General features: G+C 37.8%; 1 protein-coding gene across 3 annotated transcripts in view; it reads left to right on the top strand.

The window, feature by feature from the left end:
* POU6F2 (POU class 6 homeobox 2) overlaps nt 1–19549 on the top strand; it is a 305926-nt gene that overhangs the window by 248071 nt on the left and 38306 nt on the right. For all 3 annotated transcript variants that reach the window (XM_021291174.2, XM_065052010.1, XM_065052011.1), the window contains exon 6: nt 175–321. In XM_021291174.2, coding sequence (XP_021146849.2) covers nt 175–321 — 147 coding nt within the window. The remainder of the gene's footprint in view (nt 1–174; nt 322–19549) is intronic.

Raw genomic sequence — 19549 nt, 5'->3', positions numbered from 1 at the left:
ACATGGAATTTCCTCTAGCTTTTTAAAACCATTCATTGTCAAAGAGACACCAAAGCCTCAGAAATAAGAACCTCTCAAAACCTCTCACTTTCACATTACCCAGTTACCACTCCATGTTTCTGTGTTTATTGGGGGTTTTACAGTGATATTTTCTTTCTTTTTTTGTTTTTTCAGCTGGTGAACAATCCGCTAGCAAGTCAAGCAGCAGCGGCTGCCGCCGCAGCAGCTATGGGCTCGATAGCAAGCTCACAGGCCTTTGGCAATGCCCTCTCCAGTCTTCAGGGGGTCACAGGTCAACTCGTCACTAATGCACAAGGACAGGTGAGTGGAAGATGGAACAAACAGTGAATTCTGATGGCAGGCTGATCTTGGGACAAAAATGAGTTCCGCTTGTATGACAGCAATTTAAAAGTGCACATATTGAAGATAAATAAATATTGATTTGCCAGACAAGGTAAGAAATGGAAAGTCTGAGAACCAGGAGGAAGTTAGGAGCTATTGGAAAATGTTTTCAAGCCAGAAAAGGCTTACGGTTTGTTTTATTTTGATTCAGTCTTTTGAAAAGATCACAATAGCGCAATAATACAGTATTTTAAAAGAAACTTGTGATTCTTAACAAACATACCAGATGTCTTCATCCACTTAAATATGCCTAATAACAGACAGCTACATTAAAGTGCTATGGTTCTAACAAAACCATACTTTTTTTTTCAAATTGTAGCATTTCTGTATTACTTCATTTTAAAAAGGTATTACATGTTTTAAATGTTTTAAATAAAGGAACACAACTGAAATTGTAATGGTGTATCTGGAATGGATTTAACTGGGTGGCTTATTCATTTGCTGATTAACTAAGTTAAACAATTTGCAATGAATCTGCCAGTGTATAATGCAAATTTGGGAGAAAATTTGCTTTACAGAAAATTTTCCAAACAAAAACTTGAACAATATTTATTGTGTGACTGAGAGAGAGATTGTGTGTTATCTGCACTTGGGAGCTGTTTATTTGTTGCGAAATATTTCAGTTTCAGTCTTAATATGATGCAGAAAGAGATGAATCCATATATATATATATATATATAATTCCACTGATGCAAGGTACTTAAGTAGCTTTCAGATTGTGGCCACTGTCATTCTTTATTGCATTTACTAGGACTAAAATTGACACAGCTACTTGTTTCACATAAAGTCACTTCCACAAATCTGTTCATGTAAGTTATGGCTGGATGTAGTAACTGAGTAATTTGAATGTCATTATTCTACATGATAGAAATTGGGCGTACAGTGATATCCGCAGTCCTTATGTGGATTTTGGGCTCTGGTAAACATTTATTGAAATGATGCAGCTTAGATGATATGTGAATCTAAAGTTTAGTGTCAACTATTAGTGTTTCTAATGGGAAAAAAAATGAAGAGCAGGTTTTTCCTAGTAATTTTCTATCACCATGTTATTTACTTGGAACAGTGGTGAAACTTTTTTTTGGCCCATTAAAAAATAAAAGGCAACACTTTATAGGAGCACTTTTTTTTTTTTTTCTTTTTTTAACATAACACATCAACAAAGATGCATCCTGAGCTTCACTATCACCATACAAGTCCCAGGAAAAAAATGCTGACCTTGTTATATTTACTGGGTGGGTGCAGAATTGTTCCATCACTACCCCGAGGGTTGAACGATGGAGCTTGTCAAAGTGAGGCCTTATCTAATGAATCATCTTATCGCAGGTGCACACCACACATATTAAAGGAGGATTGTATGAACAATGTGCCCTCTACAATAACCTTTCAATGTCTACTTTAACCCTTGTTTCAATCCCTTTTCATCAAAGGATCATTTTATGCAGCCAGCTTTAAATGGAGGCTCTCAAAAGCCTATTAAGATTTCTGGAGGGATGGGGTATTGGTTTGGAAGAAAAGTTGGTTATAATACCTATAACTCATAGTCAGATCAGCTCCAACCTAGAAGCCTGCTTGTTTCTATCTGTGCTCCAGAAATGGTTCACAATCGCCACTCACGTGAGGCACTTGGCATCAAAGATGTTCATTGTAGGAGCTGAAGATATAAACCCAGACTAGTTTTTCAATAGTTTTCCCTTTACATGTTCTCCACAGAAAATGTAAGTGAAGAGTAGCCATTCATTGAAAGTTTAAAAAAAAAATACTACTGTGAAGATATCACTGAAATAAACTATAGATTCCCTCAGGCTGAGTCTTGTTTATTCCACACATAATGTAAAGTCCAATAGTTCCACAGGTTGCAGAGAAAGAGAAGAGAAAGGAAGAATCTTCCCTATTGTTGGATAAAATTACAGAATCTATCTGTTTGCCTAGCTCTTTTGAATAAGGGCTGTCTTTTTATTACTTGTTTTTACAAATGTTCCTTGGTTTATAATCAGTATCACAGACCTTGCCACAATATAGATAAATATTGATAAGAAGTGTGTAATATAACACCCATTTTTATAGCATTCAGCATAAACCCTAATGCTTAGAGCACACTTCTGAAGCTATCTGTCTACAAAACAGGACTATTCGGTGTAATTAAACTACAGTCCAGAAATTAAATTACATTCCCTGCTAATAATAAAATTCTAGCAACTGAACAAGAACTGAAAGGCATGTTTCTTCAAAATTGGGAGCATAAGTGGATAGTAAGTTGGGATACTCCATTTCTGAATTATCTGCTTGGACTTGTTAAGGAGCCAGACTTCCATCACATGTTAAGAATCTGCCCTTTGAAAATTGCCCCTTTCCAAAGAATCACAAATGTGATACCCAAAATTCACTCCTGCAAATATAAGGCTGGATGACTTACCAGACTGTTTGTACGTTCAATCTTTGTAATTATATGCTGCTTCTGTTATAGAAATTCAGGGCTTGTAAATGTCCATCTGTCTAGCTAAATATATGGTGATCAGTAAAATCCCTAGAGACATTAAGCTATAGGTCAAATCCAAGATCCTATGGCAAATTTAGGGAAATGATCTTTTAAGTGACATATGGCATGGCCTTAATTCCCGATAGTCTAGGAGTTCTTACAATCACAGTAACAAAATTATATATATTAACTATCATTTATATAGCATATTTGTTATTCATTTAATTATTAAATTCACTATGGTATTATTATTTTTAATTTTTTTTTTTGCTTTAGATACCAGAGCTCCCCAAGACTACTGTAGCCAAGGGATCTTATCCATTGGAATAATATGATTAGATCACCTGATTAATTTGATACAGTACAGGTAGAGAACTCTAAATCAAATTTTCGTTTTCAGAGGCGTACTGTGAAGAGCTGTTGGCCCATGTAACACATGGGCTTACATTCTGTTTGCCCTCAGCACTTTTCAGGAAGTGTTTGCAGGAGTAGGCTTTCATATGTTAAATTTGAAGGCCAGGGAAGCAGAGTTGCTAGATTCCACCCTGTCAGTAGATTAACTGATTTCAAAGAGAAGCTGTTTACCTGCTTGGCTTCAGCCTGCCCTTATAGTAGGATCCTAGTGCCATTGCTGCACTTGGACTCTTCTGAGATGTAACAACCAGTCATCTCTCTTTTTTGCTCTGTTATTGCAAAAGAAAGAAAATACCAGGAATTTTGAGTGGAATTCTACCATGTCTATTAAATACAGAAAATGTGTATTTTGGCTGTTTTCTTTGTAAGGAGGTAAACCACAGAAATAGGGAAGCAAGGCTGATGCTTCTTGTTTCCATAGGTGCTACCTACAAGCCGGCTTCTTACTTGGCTAAAACATAGTGGCTAATTGTCATCCGTTGCATTTGTGTAAGTCCATTGACTTCAACATAATCAAATTCATTTTAACTATGGCTGCTGAGTAAGTTTAGTTTCTTTTTTGGAAAGATGGGAGTTGCCTAATAGGAGAAAAACACATCCTAATTCAGCAATTGCAAAATAACATTTTACCGTAAAGAGTAAAAAAGTAGTGTGATGAGAGCTGGCATTATGAACAGTCTTGTGGTTAAAGAAGGCAAGGCATTCTATTTCCTGATAGGTTAACAGGGAAACCTAAGCAAATGTGTTGTAACTGTATGGTGCATACTTTAATTGGACAGTGGATTTAATTGGGATGGCATCAGTATAATGTAAGAATGTCCTTGGAGGAACTTGGGCTTCATTGTGCCCATGCCTTGCCCTTTACATGTGAAAACCTTCTGTGTACAAAAAACCTTGAGCACAGCTCCGCCCTGACAATTAACAAAAAAATAACTAATTTTTGAGAGTTATAGTACACAAGTACCTCAGGAAACTAAACAGAGAGAGGGGCATTGTTGATTCAATTAGATAATAGGAGTACTTTGGTTCTCATTATTCTGATGAGAGGGTACACGTTTGCTCTTTGAGCTTCTTGATGGTAAATGGTGCTAATGAGGCCTGATGGATTCCCTGCTCCTAACAAGCCTCTCAGCAGCGCGAGTGATTACAATGGAGATAGATTTGATGGGATGCGCTCCCTTTTGTAGTGTCTCAGCTGCTGACACTCTGCGACATAATCAGGTCACAGAGCCGGTCACAGCCATCAGCAAAAGCCATAGCGCTATCCCTCATTATTAAAGTGCATTATTCAGTTCCAGGCCTTCACAATACTGCCAAAGGCCTTTTTTTCCGTCTTCTTTTTTGTTAAGCATCAGTTCTCAAATACAAGGGTTAATAAAATCATCAGCTAAAGAACTAGTAAATTAAAGAAATGGAAATAAAACATTCCCTTTCAAATCCGTTGAAGGATCACAATTAAATAAGCAGGGAATTTCTCATCACCACACGTTGTACAGTACAATGTAATATGTCATGTGCAATAAAAAAAGGGAGTAGGATTTTTAAAAAATAGCATTGTCCTCATTGTGGACTGACTTGGAAAGTGCTGAAGTCTCTTTCATTCAGAAGGGAATTTCTGTCCTCCCAACTATTACATATGTACATGGAGGTACTATTATCTTCACCACTTTCTGTAACTACTTTTCTGGCACGGTAAGCATTACTTGCAAATTGAGTTGATAATTTTAAGCGTAGCAGCTGTCTTGTCTTAGTTAAAGTGGCTGAGGCCACGATCTGGAAAAGACCTGATAGGCCACTGTGCTGGGACTGCTCCGTTCCCATAGACAAGGCCATTACCTTCTTTTAGAGGGTGAGCTAATTACAAAATGGCAGGGAAAAGATGATTGTAGTATTTTCTTTCTCTTCAAATAGTATTCAGTTGGGGCTATCTCTCCTCCAAGAGCAAATATACTTTTAAGTCTAAGGTAGGCTGTAAGGCAGTTTTGTTAAACAAGTGATAAAAAATGAGTGTGGAGTCCAATTTTATTATGTTTGTTTTTTTTCTTTTTGTCAATTCTTTGTTTCAATTTCATTTCAGCTGATTATGAACAGTTTTCAGCTAAATAAAAATAAGATATTAGAATATTGAAGAGTATAGTTTTACAGGGATTTACACTGTTTCTGTTAAATCACTGAAGTATATATTCAGTGACAATAGTGTAATTTTGTGTACAGATACTAAAGGGACTAATATATTGCACTTTTTACCGTATTGTTCAACTCAACAATTGTTCCTTCTTTTTCTTGCTGGTAGAGTATTCTATGATGTGCAAATCAGTATGTATATGCAAAGTTGCTTATAAAACTTTCAGTTCTCTTGAACCACAGATGCAAGAATCACTTGACAGCTACAGGTCAAAGTTCATATTGTCAAATTAGTAGTCATCTCCAAGAAGATACATAGAGAGTGGCATGTAACCTAGTTATTTTTTACACTAGCCGATAGAATAGGCAGCTGTCAATGGGAATGCATGGTGGGCTTCCTCATAGGACTTAAAAACAGCATGTTGGTCATTTGTTGGTTTTGTTTTAGTTTGTTTTCTTCTGTGTTTTTTTTTTTTTTTTTTTGGTGTGTGGTTTTTGGATTTGTTTTTTAACTCTCCCATAAGATGTGGAAGGCCCAAAGCCATGTAATGTGAAACACTTTTCAAAGTCCTTCTGAATATGTGCAATTCATACTGTTCTTCAGCTGTGTGGTGTCCATTAGCCTTTTCTCTTAACAGTTGTGGTCAGTGTTACATCTGTTTCAGTTCTGCATCTCTAATACATGCTAGCCACTAGTATTTTAGCCCTCGCAACGTCTAACAGTGTCCAAAATAATCTAAACAATAATTGTTTAAGTAATGACTACTAATAATGTCTTTCCAGGGCTAAGATTGAGAGAGATCTGAGTTGGTGGTATCAGAATGATGTACATTATGGAAATGTCGTTACAAGCCTGAGATAATAAGAGGCACATTTTGAGGAAGAGGCTAGAGGGAGGGATTGTAGCAATCAAATAATATTAGCATTTAAGAACATTCCTTGGAAGACCCTTTGCCAGACATTCATATTAGTATATTGAATTTCTGCTGGGTGGAGTCTGAGTCTCTGTTCCCCTTCTTAAAGTTTTATTGGGCTGAATACATTATTTCTACTGTTTTCAGGAAGAAAAGGGCACATATTATGAGAAAGGTCAGTTGTAAGGGAAGAATTTTTTTTTGCATTGGTTTCTTCTCCCCACAGCTGAGCATCGAGGAGGCTATTTGTTTAATTACCTCCCATGTGAATTTCAATCAAAAGACAAATAATTCTTTTAACATAGTTTTGCTGACTATGTCTCTACTGTACTATTCATCTAACCTCAATTTTAGCCACAGTGGCATAAATGTAAGAATGTATGGACCAAACTCTCAGGTCTTGCAAATTGGTAATTTCATTGAAATGGACAGGAGCAGAGAGTGAGGTTAATTATACCAAAACAAGACCTGGCTAGTCTGTTCTGTCTATTTTAGGCAGTGATCACTCATGAATTTTGGATACCCACGATAGTGAGCATCTGTGAAATTCATATCCATATTTTTTAAAACAGTGCTGAAATTTTAAACAGTTACCATCCGCAACATGGAAAAGTGATATTCCACTAACCCCTCGTAACAACAAGGACTTCAGAACTACCCTGGTGCCACCATATCTAACGGAGGGAATCTTTCTCACAGGATTTAGAAAAAAAAAGGGAAGGGTAAAAAAGATTCAGAAATTAATTATCCAAAGAACCAACAATTGCAAAAATGTGGCAAAAATGCAGTATGACCAACTCACAACCTGCTTTTACAAAGAGGCTGGCTTCAAACCAGAAGCACCACCACTTTCCTCTAAAGCTCCAGGAAAATTAGTAGGAAGGAGCAGAGGAGACTCTAATACTCCAAAAAACTACCAGGACAAGAGAAGATATGTTAAATAGTACTTATTGCAAATAGGAACTGCAAGGGTAACATTGTTATTTGAGAAAAGTGAGGAACTTTTCCTTACTACAAAACTCATACTGGAGCCATACTGGGTCACAACCGGAGTCCCCAGTCAGACACCGAGGAAAGGACAACTGTGTATTGGAATCTCTTTCAGCTTGAAAATGATCAGCTGCTATCCAGAAAGGCCTCCAAAATTTATTTCATCTAGCTTACAACAAATCTTACTTTGAGCTTCACACTCCAGATTTGTAGCCTCTTGCCTGGATCTCTGCCAATGTTCTGTGTCTCTGACCTAGATTTTTTTTCAGAAGTGCCTAACTCTTACTTTCAAAAGCAACTTACATACCTGTAAAAGCCTGAGTTTCCTTCAGTCAGTGTTACGAATCTTAGTGCTTGAAGGCACGTCTGTGCACTGTAATGGAGCATTGCAAGCAAACTCCAAGAGACAGAACATTTATATGTCTCAGACAGTGACAGACTAGCACAGATCCCAGAAGCCAAAAACCTTAGTAGTATGGTGTTATGGCAATACTAATTAATTCTGCTTCTCAACAAGGTGACATAGGATCTAGCTCATTAGTTACTAGCTCTGGGGTCTTGGCAACATGCTGTATTATGTGGAGTAAATACACTTTGAAGAGAGCCGTAAAAGCCTGAAGCATTTAGGTACTTTTGAAATTGCTATTCACTAATCTAAATTAATCATTTCAAGTCAGAAATACAGGACATACACATCCTTTTGTCATTGCTTTCTTAATTGCTTTTCAATGGAGGAGAAAAAGCTAACTACTAGTTCAGCTTACCTACTGTTTTCGCAAAAACTAGTAACTAAAAGAAGCACCTACCACTCCTATAATCTGTTTATCTTCGCATCATGAGGTGGTTATAAGCATGGCAAATTTTCATTGTTATCACCAGTGACACACATCACAGTCAATGAAATCTTTCTGCTCTATGGAGGTCCTCACACTGCTCTCCTTATCATCATATCTTATCACTTTCCAGTAACGCATTAAGAAACATGACTAGTGACTGTCACAAATCAGCCCTCCTCCCAGGAGAAGTGTGTAGAATACTCCCAAGTTTGATAATGGTATTTGGTTTTGTGTGTCTTTGTTAAGAATTTTGTTTGTTTGTTTCAGTTTCTTTGAAGGTTTTGTTTTCATCTGGATTTAAAAATCTTTATGAAGGGGTTTCTTGGAGAGGCATATTGTTTATATTTGCATTAGACAAAGGCAGATAACAGAAGCGTACTTGGCTTTTGCAGCAGAATGTGGTGAAGCCAGAGACAATAAATGCAGGAATGTTCCTCAGCTATTCTTAACTTGAGATTTCACCTTTAGACTGTCCAGATCTTCTTATGAGGGGATGCTCTGCACATTGGACTATAGGAAGGCTGTAGGTAAGCAGAGGACACAGTGGACCAAATCTGAGGGTTTGTTTGAATTATCTTTCCAGATGTACCTCATCATTTCTGAAAAAAAAAAAAAAATATATATATATATATATATATTTATTTATTTATTTATGTAAGATGGTGCCTAGTTTTATTTAGATTTTATCTAATGTATCCTGCATGTATATAAATTTTTTCCAATGTCAGAATTTTACTTTCTGCTCAAATGACATTGATATCAGAAAAAAAATAAAAAGAAAAATTAAAAAAACGACGACCAAGAAGGGCTATCTGGGCAAAGAGGGAAAAAAGCCAGGTCACTCTGTCAAATGTGGAAGATAATGTAAAATGATAAATGTTTGAGGTGCTTGACTCACTGGTAAAGCACTGCAGTTGTTTTGGGAAGGTATGGAATTTCTTAGAAGTCATAAATCTTCATGCACAAATAAAAGCCATCAGCTTTCTTGTTGGGCTGCAGTCTTGACATCTGTATGCCAGTGTCTTAGAGATGCAAGTGAGGAGTGGAAATTTGGGGCTACCCTGTGTTTGCTGTGCAGCATTTGTTTTGAAATGTGAAAGCATAAGCAGCCCAAATATTTTAGCAACATCTTGTGAAGATTTTGAAAATGAAAAAATATGTCTTCCTCAAGCACACAAAGAGGAGAAAATTGCTGAAGGACTTAAATCGTTTTTATAGTAACCAGCAACTGAGTTGTATTCATGTAACGTTCATAGTGATAACCAGCCAGATGCAGAGCCATAGGCTTCTATGTGCAGACCCACCAGCTTCCAAATGTCACCCTGAACAGGAGCTGCCCTGCAGGAGGAAGGATTCTCTGTCTTCTGGTTTGAATCTAGAGTATTTCAAAGAATTGTGTGTTGTCTTTTTCTGTGTGTTGTGTCTGTGAACAGTGGCAGGGAAAGTTCAAGCAGAAAAAAATCACAGTCCCAACCATGAATGGACACTTAATCTGTCTTTCTAAAAGTATATCTCAGTTTGTCATTTTTCTTCAGATACTGACGGTGCTAGGCTTCAGCGTGTGTGTATGCAAATGGCCCAGATATCAAAAAGAAAAAAAGGACTTTGAAATATCTATGCCAATGTTATTAAATATATATGATTTTTAAAGTACCCTTTTCACTTAAACTTCCTTCTTTGCACATTAATTAAATATTATCTCTAGGATAAGTATCTCTCATAGAAGATTAATGTATTATTGTCACATAATAATGGAAGAGAATGACAGAATCTCTTTCCTTAAGCACAAAAAAGAATTTATTAATACAAAGAAAACACTCATAGCCCTTGAGCAGTTCTGTCTCTGCTTCATAGAGAACCTTTCCTAGTCTCCCCTCATGTCTGGCTTCACACTAGAGATTCAAGGAAGCAATACATATATCCTGCCAGTTTAAAAATCAATCCACCTTCCAGGAGATAATTTAATATCAAGACATGATGTACCCAATATCCAAATATACGTTCATTTTAATGTTTGATGCATCAAATACTCTGACATTGCCAAGTTTCAAAATAAATGGTTTGTTTTAGGGGTTGGATATGTCATATTAGCATCCACCCAGCAGATAGCGAAATAGATCAGAGAGTGATCAGGACATCAGGGAGACAGTTTAGAGAGAGATGAGAGAGGCCAGGTACATCTTGTAATGTTAAAAAAAGCTTGCTAGCAAGAAAGAAATTGTATAAATAGGTCATTGCAGCCCAACTAGGAAAAAAAAAAGAAAAAAGTTTAATTTGAACTTGTTAGTCATCATCTCCAGAGGCCCAATCCACGCTCTTCATTGCAGGCTATGCATTAAGCTGAGATACGTCTTACTTGATAGCACAGATAGACAGCCTCAAAGTGAAAAGATGACATCAGGCTCATGCAGTGCATTAGCTTTGGGGGAGAATCAGCGCCATTTGCCATGATAAACTTTCCCTCTTCTTTCCTTCTCAGTTCTTGTTAGCCTTAGCTTGTTGTCACCTGTCCTGGTTTTGCTCTCTCGGTTCCTTCTGTAAGTGGAAGCATAAAATCATGTGGGAACAAGAGTACAGATGAACAGATACCTGGTGCCAATGTCAGTGACAGATCCCCAGACATCCCAAAGTATCCAATTCCCTCATTCCTGTCCTGCTTCCCCTTGCTCTGCCATTTCATTTCCTCTTTGCCCCACCTGTATCTGGGATTCAGTTAGTTGAACATAGGTCTTTAGTCCCATTGTAGATACTGTGTTATACAATACTCCATTAGGCCTCCTGTGGCCAATCCAGAAAAAACGGTCTTCCCTCAAATTCTTATTGCCATATCCTGAAAAGATCTTAACACATTTCAAATAGAGTAGATGTCTACTTTTTTCTTCAGCTGAATTACTCCCCGCTTACATGAACACTTGCATGTGTTTACATATACAAATACAGAGCTGAACATACACTTGCCTGGACCTTCATGCTCATATCCTCAGGCAAGACAGAAGTACCCACAGGGACCCTGAATTGCAAATATTTTAATTAACTCCTTGAGTCACACTTCTGTCTCTGGGATCTGTTGAACCTTTAGTCTGGTGACAAATGGAAGTAAACTAAACCTTCTCATCTTGTCATGGGAGATGCCATGCTGCCCCTTTTACCTCAGATCTGTCTCTAGTGTAATGATGGAAGTATGTAATCATGACTGTACACAGGGAAGTGGTGGAGTTGAGATCCCTGGAGTTGTTTAGAGGCAGTTAGATGAGGTTCTTAGGGACATGGTTTAGTGCTAGAGTTAGGTTAGGTTATAGTTTGACTCGATGATCCTGAGGGTCTCTTCCAACTGAAATGATTCTATAATTCTATGAAAATTGAGGTTTGTTAGCAGAACTGCACTGGTAAGATTTCCCAGCCCCTGCACACAGGATGGCATGGTCTGCCTATTTCTTGACATGTCTCTCATTTTTATGAACATCACCTCCACAGCCCCCTCTGAAGTGTTGGGAGGTGACTTACCTTTTTAGGTGTTTAAATAGCATCTTCTGGAATCTGCACTATAGATATGTTAATTTTAATAGTACAAATGCTGATGTATGGGTTTTATATGTGCAGTCTCTCATTATTATTATTAGCACCTACAGTGCACCACTCTACATGTTTAAATCTATATATTGTTCTTCTGGATAGTCTTGTGTTTGTATCCAAGAATACATCTCTCATGCCTCCGATACACTGAAACATCCCAGCTGTCACACCTGCTGTTCAAGTAGAAGCACCTGTAGGAGACAGTCACCTGTCTTTCCTCTCAAGTGAATTTGAAAACAGAAGTTGTTTATGGGCATTGTTGAAAGATTCTTCTTTTGCTAAAGCAGGAAGTTTAAGAATCTATGGGCAGCACAGAGGGTAGATAAATTATAAGGTCCCCTCCATTGAATGAGAATAGCATGTAATTGGCATTAGCGAAGAACACCACATTCTTCTCTACCGCATCAGAGAATTTTTGTCACAACAGACAAGACCAAAACCTGCCTGGAGACTGTGTTTGAATGTTTAATGACTGCTTAGAAAAGTTAAGATGTCGAAGTTTTCTTCATGAAGGTCTAAAGAGAGTAAAACTTCCTGATGCCCAGTTCGCCAGATACAGAAAGGCAGAGGAAGCGCTGATACGGTTCTCATCTATGAAGTCTAAGAGCTGACTGAAAATGTTCTGAAACCGCAATCACAAACTACGTCTTTATCAGATTATAATGGGGTGTTGGAATGGAGTACAGGACAAAATCTAGAGATCCATTTTGCCAACTTATCAGCTGGAGTAATTATTTAAAATCTGAATGTGAGATTACTCACCTAGAAATACTGTCAGTAATAAACAGAAGCATTTCCCTGTTCAAATACCCTCATGCTTCTGTTATATACAATGATGAATAGTTAGAGCTTGGCTTATATGGAAGTTCTTAACCAACAATGTATTTCACCCTGTGTTTTGAAAATAAAATGTCACAATTAAGTACACTACAACAAAAGCCCTTTTTTCTGAATACAGATAAAAATATAGGTGATAAATATTACTTAGTCAATCTCAAATTCTCATAACCTGATCCATCAATGGAAAGGGCCGCTCCTAAAATCTGTTTACTGAGACAAGTTGCACCTCTTGCCTTTTATTTCTGCTTAAAATCATATGCAGTGAGAAGAGGGAAGAAACATGAATGATGCATGCCTGATTCACTAAATCACTACGGTCTCTGGCAACAGCACAAATGTAGAAATGTTTAAATCGGCCTCATACTACCCAACAAATGATGCAAAAGGAGCTCTTGAAGAACACAGAGTGAGGAGAGATAAATGAGCATCATGTCAAGAAGACAATTTCTCACTGAGTTTGCACAGAACATGGAAATTTGACTTCCAAGAGATGGTTAGGGAATCTTTCTAATAAATCTTCAGTCCACAGTCATTGCTGTGTCCTTTTTTCAAACCTACTTTTTAAGAGCTGTGTAAGTTATACCCTCCCCAGTGACATGTATCAAGATATTACCAGTCAAGTTGAAGTCATTTAAGTGAATCATCTCTGTCTCCGTGTTTATATTTGTGATAGACAGGGATGGTCAAGCAGGTTTCATTTTGTGCATGTGCTGAACAGCTTTTCAAACAGTGGGGTCTTCTCAAAGCCTTGTCTTCTTTTAATGGTAACTCACAAAGTCAAAAAAAACCCACACAAAATCCCCCAAACAAAACAAAACAACAACAAAACCCAGACAAACAAATAAACAAAAAAGGTTGAGTCTCTTCCCTGGAGAGAGCCTCTGTGCATTTAAAAAAAAATTATTTTATCCTCCTTTTTTTGTATAGCTGAGATATTCAAATGGTCAATAAAAAGGCAACTGTATTCATTTTCCGTAATTTTAAAGACAGGAAATTTAGCTTAGGCTTCATCAAATCTAAGGTAGCTGCTTAGTGTTCCCTGTCATCGCTGAAAGAAATTGGCACTCTTGGAAATAAAACATCTCACTGATCTCAGGCATGCATTTTAGGCCGAGATGAATCACCTTGCAGAGGTTCGTCAGTCTCTACATTGACCCGAGAGAGCTGAATGGTTGTCTACAACTGGACTTCTAATGTTAGGTGGCTAACATTAAATGTCACAAATTCCATCCACACAGCAGCTATTTTTAATTGGACTTGAGTCCTTTTGGTAATGTTATCCTTAAGCTCCCCAGGGTGGTCTCAGGGGTTCTAACTCAGATCCTCGCAGCAGCTGATGATGGCCACACAGAACTCGGCACTGGCTGACCTGCCGTATTTTTGGGACGAGTCTGGAGGCGCTCTCCATTTTTTCTGAAAATTGGGCTTCTGTTTTGCTTGCTTGCTTCTTTATGTTTCCCGAATAAATAAAGCAGGATCCCAGAGACCAAGGTAATGGTATCTGTTTGAATTATTTAAAATGTACTTAACTTTACTGATACTTTAACTAAATCATGGATAGCAATGTGAAGGGAGGGTCTTTCTGTTGAGTATCTTTCAAGTAAGATTAAGTATTCCATCTGTAGGATGTTGTTATTTAAAAATCAGTTGTGCATAAATGAAGACTTTGTGTCTCTGAGGTTTTTCTGGTTTAAAAAAAACCTTCAAGCTTGTAGTAGTGAGGAGGAAATCTCTCCCTTTGATAGATTACTTTTTACATTTCTCTGGGCATTTACCCTGCTGTTTTGGTTAGGACAGAAAAGAGTTGCACTAAATCCTCAGACCACAGACCAGCTTAAAAGTATTTCCAGCACAGCTCCAAGTAGCAGATACTACAAAGGTCATGAGAGAGTCTTATCCCATAAGAATTTCTGCCCTAAAAAAAAAATCCTAATTTTCCGGTGTTCAAATAATTTTAGATACATGTCTAAGCCAAAGTGATCAACAGCCTTTTGAAGCTAGGCCATCATAATCAGTGCAAGCTTTACCAAATATTATTTAAATCTGTGTTTATTCCCAAATGTTATGTATGCTTAGAAGGGGAGGCACATCCTTTAATTTTATTCCAAATACTCTGCTTTTGTTCAGAACTGAAACTCGAATGTCGCTCATGGAATTCTCCTCATTTTTTACCACCAAAGAGCATACTTCAGTCTGAATTCTGGACGTTGTCATTATGAGCCTATCAAAATAAACCCATAAGAATCAAATGGCCTTTCTAACTAGGGCACTTCAACATCCATTGCAAGGCTTGCACTGAGCGTATGGGACACGAGATAAGGTTTTTATTACAGTGTCGCTTTAATAGCAACTCAAAGAAAGAAGTTGGCATCTCCACTTTGCACCTCTCCAGCCCGTCTTCTGCATAGGAGCGTAGCCTCTTGTCAATTAAGTCGCTTTAATTGGTTTCTGTTTCTTCTCTAACTATGACCCATTGGCCTTGCCTGCTGCACAGTGCTGTTTATTCTTAAGCACTGGGTTTCTATGAACTTTCTATCAAAACCATCCCTTTGGAAGGGAAGATACATGATAAGGAGTTTCAATACTTGTGCTATCTTTGTTATCTCTTGTGGCTCACCATGGAACCTGAATCATCATGAAATTTGTGTTTTATATGATGAACATCTGTAAAAGAAGGAAAGAAAAAAAAAAGAGCCAACAATTTTCTACCTCACTCTGTATCTTTTCTAAAAAAATTTAAAAATAAAATAAAAAAACCCCACCACAATGATTGTCATGGATAAGAGTGCAAATTGCTCACCTCTAAAAAAAAGCGATTCAACTTTTTTAGGTATAAACTCATTAACATAATTCTAATGAGTGGTGGTCTTTGTTGTAAGAAATGAGAAATCCTGTGGTCTCACCCTAAAGAACATTAAAAAAACATTACTGACAGGAAATTGAAAAAGTAATATATGTCTGAATGAATATGACAACTTTTTTCTGATAGAGCAGATAGATAAATGTCACATACAAGTTTCAAAATACATTTAATTTTGCCACCACAATGGATATTCTCTTCATAAAATATATATGAATCAGGTTTGAATCATAAAACTTGACTGTGATAAACAAATGCATATTTGATAACTTTCTTCTTTTTATTTTTTTTTTATTAGATGCTCATTTCTTTTTTGAGGTTACTTGTTGTTTACACATCTTTACATTTTCATTTCTGAGCAAAGCAGCCTGGGTGACAAATCTTATGCACATTGAGCCTGGATGAACTTCCTTTTTAATCTGAGAAACGGGTTCCTTTTCTTCGGAGAGAGGGATGAGGGGGAAGGTGAGGGAAGGAAGGAGAGGCTGGTAGATGCACAGACTCTCTTAACTGTCGTGTTAGGCATCACTGAGTTGTCTGAGCATCATTCAGGATAGGGTGATGGATGAGAAGTGCACGCAAGTATTTTCAGAGCACAGCGCTGGAGGAAGAATCGCAGCAAACTGTCTTTTATGTTTTCCCCCACTGAGCAGCAGCTCTCAAACTGCGGGCCAGGATGCCCCTGTCCCAAGAGGTTTAAAAATGTTTCCCTGTTAAAACTACAGAGTAAATTGAAGATCTAGCCTCTCAACAAACACATATAGCTGTGGGTAAAAGAGGTTAGAAAGGGAGCGTCCTCCTCTTTTGCGTTTTTCAGGCACAGGTTCTCTGGGGAAGCAGAAGGACTTGATTCTGTGCCGTTGGAGGACACCAGCGTGCCACCCATTCTGGCAGCATGATGGCTTCCGCACCCTTTTCAAAACAGAGACCACTTCAGCGTTTTCCTTCTCCAGTACCCAGAACATCAGGCTTCTGGTCCTTGACTGAGCTCTTGGGGCCTGCCCTAGTGCAAGTGCTCTTGGAGACCTTATCAGCAATGAATGCAGCGGGCTCTAGAGAAGGAAATCTATTATGTATCCAGAAGCAACCCTCAGGATTCTAGTGTTGCATTGGAATCTGTGTTGAAGAATGAGGTATAATTATGTTTTACAATCTCATTTATCAATCATTTAGTGCAAATTCCTTCAGCATTGTGAGCAAAACAAAATGGCATTTTTTTTCATTGCTGACTTCTGATGGAAAAATGTCATTTAACCTAATTATAAAATATGTCATTTTGACAAATTTTGTTCAGTAAAAATTCAAAGTACAGTGTCTGCATAAGATTTAAATGTCTCATTTTTACATGTTCTTTTGAAAATTTAGTGGGATTTTTTTTTTTTTTTTTTTTAAGTTTAGAAAGGTTCAAAGGAATGTTAAATATTTCCATTTGGATCAGAATGGCTCAGTCTACCCAGAACAGATTTTTCAGATTTTCATTTCATTTTCAGTTTAACCTAAGTTCCATTTTGAAATGAAACAACCTAATTCCCCAGTTTCTTTCCAGAACTACCCACAAGTTATCTGCTCGGTTTGCATGTGGCTGCTCTGTTGGGCAGAATGGGTTCTTTATGGAAGGGGAAAAAGAGCACGAGTCCCTGCATTTTTCTAGCTCCAGCTGAAACCAAAGCCTGAGATAACCAGTCAGAACCAGATCTTGGCTGTGCAGGGTGCAGGTTAGCCTTAGACCATTCATAATTTAAAAAGGACTACAGGCTGCAGCTAGACCCAAACATCAGCCTGTGTGTTGTTCAAGTCCCAGGGGCCATTACATTCAGGTCAGTAGATTTACTTCTGAGTTTAATTAGTAGAAGTCAAATCAGAACAAGGCCTGACAATATTATGCAAGCGTACCTCCAAACTAAAATGGAGTCCAGAGATAATTGGCATGATTATCAATGAATGAGAAGCCCAGAGATTTCTAGAAAATATTCTAGAGATTTCTATAAAATATTACCTGTGATTGGCAGCAGAACCACAGCAGAGCATTGAGTGCAGCAGAACCAGTGGACCATTGAGTGAAACTCAATGGCTCTTGTAGATGACTTCTGGGATACCAGTCTTTCAGTCTGCTCCTGACTTGTGAGATCTACACTGTGATACGATCCAGGACAGTTTGCTGTCCCTAATATTGAGGTCTAAAAAGATACAGCTATTGTGTGTGTCAAGATCAAATATGTTTGCATGCTAACAACTTCACCTGAATGAAGAGTGGAGAAAAGGAACCCATTGTGGCCTGAGAGAATCAGTGGGGTAGAACTATGAAGAGTAAATATTTTGGTAGTCCTTAGTACACTCAGTGTCACTATTTGGGGATATTGTGCTATCTTGGCAATTAATAATATTTCTTTTTTGTCTAGCCTCTTCCTCAAAACTTATTGGCACTGTTCTGCTATCTTTAAGCATTCAAAAGGATCAAAGAGCTTTCATCTTTTAATGCATTTTACTGTGCTGTGCTCTGTGCAGGAAGAAATATTGATACTCTTTCAAGGGCAGTTAATATATTCAGTTCTGTCTCAGAAATGAGCACAATTCCTTGACTTATAAAATAGAAAATCTGCCATTACCCACAATTAAAATGTTCCATATACAAATTATACTGTAGCATTTGCACTTCACTCATCCTCTTCTGCTGTAATTCACATACACCAGGGATTCTTCTCCACTACTGCTCCAAGATTTAATAAGAAGTGCTTTATGGAGGGTTCATATTATTGACACTTTGTTGTTTTTTAAAAAATGTGTTACAAGGGCAGTTATAAGTACAATATTAATTTTGACAATACTTAAAACTAAATCACACACTACAGTTGCTGTTTTCCCCTTTCATATCAGTTTTGTTCTCCTTATAGAAGGTTCCACCATTTGTAGTTTATTACCTAGTATCTTGCTCCATGGGTTGATACTGGGGAGACTACTCAAAGTAGGGCAAAGTTTGAACAAAGGAAGCACCATCTGGCTGTCCTTACTAATAGTTTTAAATTCTCATATACCAAAGATACCTGTGGTTAAGGTTCTCTGGTTCCTTAGCCCCTCACTCCATAAGGAGCCTTCTTGCTTCATTTGTACCATTTCCGCATTAAGGTGTTACATACCAGGTAAAAGAAGTGGAATCTCGCCAAGTGTGGATTTGTGAAGCCAAGCTGGGGAGGTGCTTTGGATGTTCATGGAGAGGAGCACCTGGGGTAGCAAGAGAAGGGCTGTATTGTGAATGATGTCCTCTGAACTTGGGAAGGATCTGGCTTTTAGTGCAGTTCGTTGAGGTCCACTGATAACCCCACTGCCACAGTTGCAAGGGTAAGTTGTGCAAAACAGTAGCTATAGGGAAATATTTAAAATAAACTGTAAGCATAAGGGTCTCTTTTAGCATTATCATTTCATTTTTTTTACCCCAGCTTGTAGCCATGTTCTTAAACATTCTCCACAGTGCATAAAAATGAGCTTAATGTATTTTGCTTTTGTATTGGGAGTTTTTCGGTGCTGATGAAGGTAAAGTAGCACCCCCTTAGTTCTTCCCTCAGGAATCTGTAATTCCAGTAAAATTTACCAGAAAGTAGAGCAGTATTATCCCACTTGCAAGTGTTGGTAGAATGCATCACAGTCTTCAGTTACCTTAACTGAGAGGAATTATGAGAATATTACGTAATATAGATTTTCTTTTTTTACAAATAGGATTGTTGCTATTTATTGTCTACAGCACCAGCATAATCATAAATGTAATACTGTGCTAAGACCTGGTTCTAGCATGGAAAAAACCTATGGCCTGCCCGAAGTAACTTAAAATGTAAGTGACAAATACACAGATGGAGAAGAGATCCTGGAAGCCACTGATCTCTGCCCTTATCATCCCCCTCCTCTAGAGTCAAGAAGGTGAAGGAGCTCCTCACCTTTGGTTCTCTGCAGGTCACCATCCAAAATAAATCTTTTTAGGACTGATAAAAGAGACATCATGCAAGGGTAGAAAGTGCTCAAAGTGTCTGTGATTCTCCACCTTCCACAAAACTGGCCTCAAGGATCTGGGCTTTGCTGCCAGCAAAAGAGAAAGGTGAAGTATTTTGAATTCATATCAAAATACATAAAG

Source organism: Columba livia, chromosome 2, assembly GCF_036013475.1.
Source record: "Columba livia isolate bColLiv1 breed racing homer chromosome 2, bColLiv1.pat.W.v2, whole genome shotgun sequence".
NCBI lineage: Eukaryota > Metazoa > Chordata > Aves > Columbiformes > Columbidae > Columba > Columba livia.
Note: the sequence above shows the minus strand (reverse complement) of the source record. Positions and strands in the feature narration are given on the sequence as shown.